The sequence below is a fragment of the Macrobrachium nipponense genome, chromosome 8 (genome assembly GCF_015104395.2).
Source record: "Macrobrachium nipponense isolate FS-2020 chromosome 8, ASM1510439v2, whole genome shotgun sequence".
NCBI lineage: Eukaryota > Metazoa > Arthropoda > Malacostraca > Decapoda > Palaemonidae > Macrobrachium > Macrobrachium nipponense.
This window is the reverse complement of record NC_087203.1, coordinates 51,914,263-51,923,411: the sequence shown is the minus strand read 5'-3', so window position 1 is coordinate 51,923,411 and position 9,149 is coordinate 51,914,263. Positions and strand designations below refer to the sequence as shown.

The 9,149-nt window shown below is 37.4% G+C and overlaps 1 protein-coding gene across 3 annotated transcripts in view; it reads left to right on the top strand.

Moving 5' to 3' along the window:
• Positions 1 to 9,149, top strand: part of LOC135222773 (uncharacterized) — a 241,158-nt gene that overhangs the window by 92,156 nt on the left and 139,853 nt on the right. For all 3 annotated transcript variants that reach the window (XM_064261030.1, XM_064261028.1, XM_064261029.1), the window contains exon 2: positions 2,398 to 2,522. In XM_064261030.1, coding sequence (XP_064117100.1) covers positions 2,405 to 2,522 — 118 coding nt within the window. In that variant the 5' untranslated portion in view covers positions 2,398 to 2,404. The remainder of the gene's footprint in view (positions 1 to 2,397; positions 2,523 to 9,149) is intronic.

Genomic DNA, 9,149 nt, shown 5'->3' with positions numbered 1-9,149 from the left:
AACTTGATACGTATATCTGAGTATTAGTACCTAGAGTTAGAGAAAGAATCTGACAGGGATTTCCTTCATTCTTCCATAATTTTTTAAATTTATAAGCTAAAATCTTACTAATTCACTATGGTATTTTCTTTAAGAATTGAATATATTGCTGAATAAATTAATATAATATATTTGAAAATAGTAAATCATTTATTTATCATACAAAAAACACATCTTTGTAGTAGAGAGAGAGAGAATTATTATTTTTATTATGTGATATCATTTAAACTTATTAAACTTACTAATACAATATTAATCAAAATTAATATTTGAAAATTAGTAAATCATTTTTGTATCATAAAAATGTATTTAGTCATGAAAATAAACATCAAAATACACTAATTAGTGATTATTTTCGTCGGAAAATTCCGCGAATGGGCGAGTCCGTCCGCGAATAATTTCTAGATAGGTTAGGTTCCAAAGAAAAATCCGCGAATGTGTGAGTCCGCGAATCCGGAGAACGCGAATACTGGGGGAACACTGTATAACTATTTTTCCGTGAATATTTAAAAAAACCTTTTGTAGTCGACGTATCGTACGTCAATTAAGCACCCAACAGACAATTTTAGTCGACGTATAATACGTCCAATAGGCGTTTAAGGGCTAGGCTCGAAGGCAAAGTGGAATGCAGACTGACAGGTGGGCCGGGCTTCCCCCTGCCAGTTGGTAGTTGAATACCTTGTCAATAAATTTGGATAAGTGTTCCAGCTTGCAAAATTCCTATGTAAATAACTTCAGGATTGTCTGTTGGGAAACTACAAATTATACTTTGAATATTTACTATATTGAAATTAAAATGTGAATCTGTAATTCTATAAACATAGGTCAATATATGGCCAACACAGCATAAAATCCTCAGCGACTGTATATAAGGGAAATGGGCTGTCTTTTGTGGTTGGTGTCCTCGACGTGGTTTTTATTCAGTCAGAGGTACCAGACTTCCGTCTTCCATTGTCTGGGGAAGCTTCTCTCAGCCTTGCTCATTTAGGGCTATACATCACCCTCTGTCAGGTTTTGAGACACTGAGGGGTAGATCTCTTTTCCTTCTGGAAGATTTCAATGCTCCTGAGAAAATTCAAACAGTCTTGTCTTCCCAGGGAACTTACGTCCTCTTAGTGGGATGGGGCTCTCATCCTTAGGAGTCTGACTCTTTGCCTGTACAAGACTTTGAGAGAGTCATCAGATGGGGATCTAACTCTAAAGACTGTTTTCTTTCTTGGCCTGGCTTTAGCGAAGAGAGTAAGCGAGCTTCATTGCCTCATGGCCTCTCTTACTTGAAGGGATGAAGAACTGTCTCACTTTAATTAGCCCCTGAGTTCATAGTGAAGAATCAGAATCCACAGGTCCCTAATGTAGGGTTCTTGTCCTTTTTGATCCTCTATTTAAAGGATTTTGTAGAAATTGATCTCGAGAAGATGCGACTGTGTTCTGTTAGGTTACTGCAGCATGCTTTCAAGAGAACTCAACATCTCAGGCCTATGTGCTCTACTATTATGGGTTCACCTCTCGGCTCTTTACTCGCCTTCTGCACTTGGTGAGTTACACTCTTGGAATTCGACTTTTAGAGCCAGGAAGACCTGATGCTCCTGCACACCATTCTGGACTTTAAGAACTTACAGAATACACCTTGAATGTCAACTTGTCTTCGGTAAGTTGTGACTCACCGAGCATAGAAGGTGAGTACGTATGGAACCCTGAGGAGAGCTCATGATAGTAAGGGCATTGCCCCATCCTTAGCACTCAGTAAGAACCTGTGGGCTCATCAGGTATTTTGTGCAAAGAAGCGATCATGTTGATTTGATGTTTTATCTGTTGAACATTGCCGAATGGCCATGCCATAGGCAGACTGACAGGTGGGCAATGTGTCTTCTACCTTGTCAGTAAAGTTTTTTAGATGGCCATTCCAGCTTGCATTCCGAAGCAAAATCCTACTTAAAGAATTTTCTTAGTATGTTAGGAAAAATATAAATGTAGAATTTGTTATTTTTCTTAGGTGTATGACCAGAGCCTTTTATTTTATTATTCCTACCTCAACCACTATGCATTGTTCATGTGGTTGAAGGAAAACGTGATTGGTGACAGTAGGTGAGTGATGGGTATTCCCCTCACTCACCCCAATGAGCTAACCTTGTTACCAGATTCAACAACTGCCTCCAGCTTGTGATGAAAGATACTTTTGTTTACGTACCTAGAAAAATACTAATTACTTTTATAAATTTTATACTATTCTGTATTGCTTTTAAAGATTGGTTATATTTATACATGTACATCTGTTTGAAGCATAGGTTTTATACAACAGTAACTGTCATTATAATGTTTGCTTATATCTGATGATTTTATAACTTATCAAATTGCCAGGTTGAAGATGAGGGGTGAAAAAATTAAGGAGCAAGAATCAGAATCTGACTGGGACAGCATGTCAGAAATGGAACCTCCACCTAAAGAAGCCGTTCGGGTTAAAGCTTCACAGAGTTCTTCTCAAGGTAAGCTTTTTATTCTGAGTTCTTATAAGCTAAAAAAAACTATTCTTTTGAATACGAAATTGCCTGAAAATTTCGTCAGGTTGAGAATTGAATTCCCACTTAAAAGTGGAAGTTTACATTATAGGTGGATGAGAAATCCTGTACTATAGTGGAAGCCCATGGTTTCACATTAAAAAATATTCATTATTCTACTAGTTGTGGTTTGTAATGGATGATATGAAGTAGTATTGCTGTGTTCTTTTGTTACCAATCCTTAGTGTTTATCTTTGGTATTGGTGGGGAATTTGTTAATGGTATATGGTAATTGACTTCATTAGTAGTATTATAATTTTGTATGAAATTTTGCTTTTATATACCATGTCTGTGCTCTTATGTACCACAATTGATAATTGTAAATAAATTTAGAACATTTAGAACAATGGTGCCTAAATAATATTTGATTATTTTTACTGTAGTTTGAATTATTCCTGTATTTATGAAAAATTATAACCAGTACAGGTTTTATTGGGGGAGAATTTAGTGAAAGACTAGAAAGGCAAATCAAACAATGGGCAGATTGAATAAGATTTGGAAATCAAATAAATTAAAATTGCATAACAAAGTAAGATTATGGACTGGATCATAGTATGGCAACAAAACTATAGTATGCATCTAAAAGATTTTGCAAATTTGAGAATAAAACTTAAAGAAGTATATGTAGTAGGTGGCAGTCTGTTGTTAGAAATGTTACCATAGGGAAATTGACAGACATTCCACATATAGATTAGATGATGAAAGGGAGATGGAGACTGCTTGGAGACCTCATTCACATAACACTGTACAGGCATTTTCTTTTACACAATTGGTGCAGGATGATGGGAAGAAATTTAGAGGTTACTACTATAATAAAACTCTGACTTTCCTTAACCCACAGAACTGAAACTGAACCTAATCTTACACTATAGTTCATCAAAACTTATCCCAACTTCAATCTTAATAGTATTATAGTTAGGTAAACACGCTTGATGCTGTTTTTTTCCAGAGGATTATTCCATCTATTATAACTAAGCTACAATGAGCTCTTCCATTTCGTTTCTTCACTATGTTACTATTTCTGGAAGTGATTACAGGCAGGGTACGTGAATGCACATTTAAAAGGTAAACTTTATCAAGCCCATTGGGATTTTCCAGCATTGACTATTTGAGAACCAATATGTTTTCCGTTACCTGGAATGTGGTATACAACTTCAAAGTCAGCCTGATTCATACACTGATTCATCTCACAATGTTTTTGATTTCCTTGGAATACACCTACAACAATCACTTGACAATGTCTTGCATTATCATTTCCTACTGGGAACTTGAATAAATCAGACTATGTTCACACAACAACAAATGATGGATAATACTTGCTGTGAAGCTGAACAAGCATTTAGAAGACAAGTGGCTCGAAAAACGAAGATACCCCTACCGGACGTATCAAATTGAAGTTTTAGTCTTCTACTTTTCAGAAATGGAGTTGTTTTCTTTTTAACACTTTTTACCAAAAACTTCCCTATAATTTTTTGCAGTGTACCAGGTTTTTCAAAATTAGAGCCCACCCCCCCCTCCACAGAACAAATGGGAAGTTATGAAGTTTTCTGCTGTAGCCTATCTCCAAGTACGTTATCTTAAGTTTCTATTAAGCTATTTTTCATTTTACATTTCTTGTAGTTTCAGACTGAGTGATGGGGTTAGATACAGCCATGGCTAACGACTTGGAGGAAATCAGATGGATTAACCAAATCTGGGCTATAACTTTCAGAGAGGCCAGGGATGCTGGCGCATCCCTCATTTCACATGCATGGTTTTGTGGTTCATTTCTTAAAGACTGGGATGAAGCTGACTTTCTCTATGTTGCCGCATCAGATGAATTCTTCATTTACACAGTCAGGAAGCCAAATCATAAAAATGACATCATTTGAGCTGCAAAGTTGGATGATATCAGCAATGATGTGCGCTATCGCCAAGTTGTAAAATTTCCTGAATGTTTGTGAATTTTTCTATGTTTCACAGCCAAACGGTTAATGTGGATCATCAAAGAAAAAGGACAGTAATGGAATGGCAAATACTTCAGAGAAACTGTGCTTACTGGTGGAGTATTTCTTTTCCTCAAAGATCCTGAAAATGTGTTATCTGTTGAAGAAGTCACATTTTTGCATGATAAGGCACCATGTTTCAAGGCTCTTCAGACACAGGAGCTGCTTCGAAACAGTGGTATTGATTTCGTCTTGTAAGTGAATTTCCAGGTAGCTCCCCTGACCTTAATGTGTGTGAAAACATTGATAGTATCTTAAAGGATCGTGTTGAAGCACGCACAGTGAACTATGATTGTATACCAAGCCTCGACGATCTGCGAAGAGAGGTGACCGAAGTGCTCAGGGAAATGGAGTTTAAGCCTCAGTATTTTTGCGATTTACTAAAATCATATCCCTCAAGAATGCAGGTTGTGTTACAGGGAGATGGAGACCACACAAAATATTAGATACTCAGAGAGAAACTTAAATAAATATCTGTTCTGAATTACTTTTATTTTTGTCCTTATCAATTTTAGTTTATGCTGTAGAGGGGGGCGGGCCTCTAATTTCGAAACACCCTGTAGTATATGCTTTCTTACGCTTACAAAAGATTTAAACATAAATAAGGCATAGTTTTATATGCTTTAGGATACGAGGAATCATAATATGACCATCATTTTATTGCCAGAAGCACATAAAAGTAAATAATTGAGACTTTTATTACAAAAATAGTGAAAAAAAAATGAAAAAACATAGTTTCATTTATGTTCATGAGCAAACGGTCACAGACATGAACATTTCTACCCAATTAATTGTTTTAGAGCATGTAATGAGCTTTCTAATGAGACCAAAATTAACTTTCTAGAATAATCCGAAGTTGAATTAAAGTTAGTTTTTCACGAAGAAATGAGCCTGCCAACAGCAGGGCTCAGAACCCTCCTTAAGTTTACTACCAATCGTATATTTTGAATGTTTCTTCACAATTGCATTAGTTGTCCCTAAACCTTTACTTGAATTCATTTCTTGGTGTACCTCACACAAAACCTTCACCAATGCTACATGCCATACTGATGAGTACGTTAGTGATAATCTTCTAAAAACATTAGCAATATGTCACATCATTGGACTCAGCCATAACATTGCGACATCTATCAGTTTTGGTTTTGGTTTAGGTATTCGTCTTCATCACAAATTTGAAACTGCATGGTCTGGGCTATTCTATTCCATATGATGAGGTTAGACGGTTTCTGACATCAGTGGCAGAGGAAGATTGCACATACATTCCATGAGGAATTGTTAAATATACAAGCATCATAGATGTTGCAAATGACAATTTTTACCAGCATGAAGACGCACTTGATGACTTATCGAACACCCACTGTACGGCAGCTGTGTTACATCATAGAACCGAGTTTTAAGTGGCATCATAAGTAGCATTCCAAGGTCACAGGAGAAGACACTACATGAGCCGTGTATATGGAGAAACCACTTTCAATCTTTAACAAACCTCATAAAAGGCCTGAACCAAAGCGTGTTGCAGAGGAATCCATCTTCAGTACACATGTCGTGAACTTGCACAGGCAGGTGGAAGCGTGTGATTTAGTTTGGAAATTGTGTAGAAATACTGATGACATGACCTTCCTACCAGCATGGTCAAGATTTAATGAAATGGTATCACAGATAGATATTCTTGTTGCCAATGTGAGATACTTGCCTTTCATCAGTGCTCCACCTTTAGATTTCTCAACTATTTATACTGCTATATTAAGACTGATTTCTGTTGCAAAATCCCAAGGCCAGCCACATATTTTAGTGACAGCTGACCTTGCCATTTACAGTAAGGCACAGCAGATAATTTGGTAAAAACCTGAATTGCAAAGCAGTGTAACCATCGGAATCAGTAGCATGCATCCTATAATGACTTTCATTGATAGCATGGGAGAGCTATATGGAGATGGTGGCTTACTAGATATCTTAACATCTTCCAATGTGTATGCTAGTGGGACAGTCCGAATGTTGTTGCATGATAAGCACTTCCCAACAGGAAAAAGAGGAGTGAAAGTTGCACATGAAGCACTGACTCACCTATATTTGTCTGCAGCTGAATGCTATGCCATCGAAGCGCCTCGGTGGCCGCGAGTTCGATTCTCAGGCATTTCACTGAGGAGTGAGAGATGTGTATTTCTGGTGACAGAAGTCCACTCTCGATGTGGTTCGGGAGTCGTGTAAAGCCGTTGGTCCTGTTGCTGAATAACCACTGGTTCCATGTAATGTAAAAACACCATACAAAAATGGCTTCCTTGGATTGATGATGAATTCCATATCCTTGCCCAAAAACTCCAAAACAGTGTGCACAGGAACAGCCAAGCTAGTTATTTTGGAGTATTTAATCTACTGAAAAACAAGATATCTGAAGTGATCCAGACTCTGTCACTTTCACCCATTTCAGAAAGAACTATCAAACCTTCAATTACTGGGCCAGCTTTCTATAGGCAGGTGATTTGTTCTCATAGATTAAACAGGGCAGACAAAGATGATTTCAGCCTTCATCTGCTGACAGTTATGAAGACGGTTCCTTTCTTCCATATGGCTGGACGAGTAAACTATGCCAGGTACACATTAGTTTATGTGCCAGAGATGAGGCAACTTGAGACAAAGCAACTTGTGATCTACAAGTTTCTAGTGAAAGGAGGTTTTGTTGTATGCCGGACAAAAAGGAGAAAGTTTAATGGTGTCCCAACTGCTCAAGCTCTAGAGGAAACTATCAACCGAGAGGCAAAGGGTGCAGCAGGTGTAATAGGATTTACCCTGGGGAAAGGTGCGCTTCTAAGATGGATGTTAACTGGATATGTGTCTGGAGAGTACTCAGAGGTATTTCAACAGCTATTTGAAAACACCTCAGAAGGTAATATTCATGAGGAGCTTGGCCCATCAAGAATGTCAATAAACAAGTCAGATGTGGCATCCATAAAAGTTTATATCATGAAAAGCACTGCCAAAGCCCCTTTGACATAGACACCATCCCTAAAGAGTTGATCAACACCACTACTGGCTAGATTGCTACCAAGGCTGTAGAGAAATGTTGGACATCAATTCTAGGAAGAGGAAAGACTATCGTTCAAAACTTCATCACAGAGAGGCTAAGGTATGAAGGAACAAAAAGCTTTTGGGATTCCATTCCCAAGGGTATAGTGGTGACTTTTGAGTGTGTAAAAAAGGCATTGTCTTCTGACATAATTAGGAAAATGATACTTAATTCAGTGGTATTGTTCCGTCGCTTGCAAAGTATTGAGACATTGCTATGAAGGTTTTGTCTTTTGAATGAACTCCAGTTCCATCTGCACTACTCCAAGATGATGGAACCATGAGAAAGGCAACAAAGTCTGATTTAGCACACAGATTGGAGGAAACTATTATACAAGAAACTGAATTGAAAACCAACAGCATACATCATTGACGGCATGAGTTTTGTCCAGATGTCTTAGTTATCCTGTAGTACTACCAAATTAAGCAGAGATGTATAGGTATTATATGCACTGTGGTCACTCCGAAAAGTTTGTCACTTGGGAGAAATTTATACCTGCGTCTGAAATTGCTGCAACAGTTGGTAAAGAGGTTTGTTCAATGTTACCAACAGCACATGCACTTACAGGTTGTGATGCAACCAGTGTTCTCTTCAAAATCAGAAAACGTACTGCTTATGCTATCCTTCAAAAAACACCAAGATACTCTAATATGACTTGCGTAGTTTCACTGTACAGATAAGGAGACTGGGCTAGAAGCAACCATAAAGTTAATTCTCTTGATGTATGAAAAGGATATTAAAGGTAAGTCATGTAATACCCCCGATGAGTTGCGCTTTCAGATAGCAACCTCAACTGACAAACAAGCGTCCTCTCTCCCATCTACTGATGTTGCTTTCATGCAACATGCTCTAATAGAGCAAAGTTACAGACCATAATTTGGTGCAGTAGCCATATTGCAAAGCCAAAGATAATAGATCCTACTAATTATGGTTGGATGAAATGTAATAAAGATCTGCAACATGTAACAAGTTTGAAGGAATCTGCCCCAAAAGGAAGTACGTAGTACGTGGCTTGACCCACCTCTTCTGTAAGGATGAAAAATGCACTGATGGAAGAAAATGTCGATGCATCTTAGCAGGCCTAAAATGTATAGAGATATGCAACTGTGATGGTTATTCAAATATGGCCGTTGTAATTCAAGATGATGAGAATTTGGCTGAGGCAGACCAGTAAGATTAGTTACTCATTATGTTTGTGCTTTTTAAGCAGCTGATTACAGTGTCTGAGAGGAATCTGTTGTAAAAACATTATGTTGCATGATGATACCAATTACTATATTTTGTTTGTACTTTATTTTATCTTCAGTCTCTTATGACATTGGTAGTATCTTCTAATTTTTGCCTTTATTATCTAAAGTAATAGAATTACATACAAATGATGGTAGTACTTCCAAATGACTAAGCCCACAAAAAAATTGAATACAAAAGATGTTTATTACAGAATTGCTTTAAAGCCATACTAAGTTGTGTTAGCTTATTCATTTTGATGTCATTAGAAAGCTCATT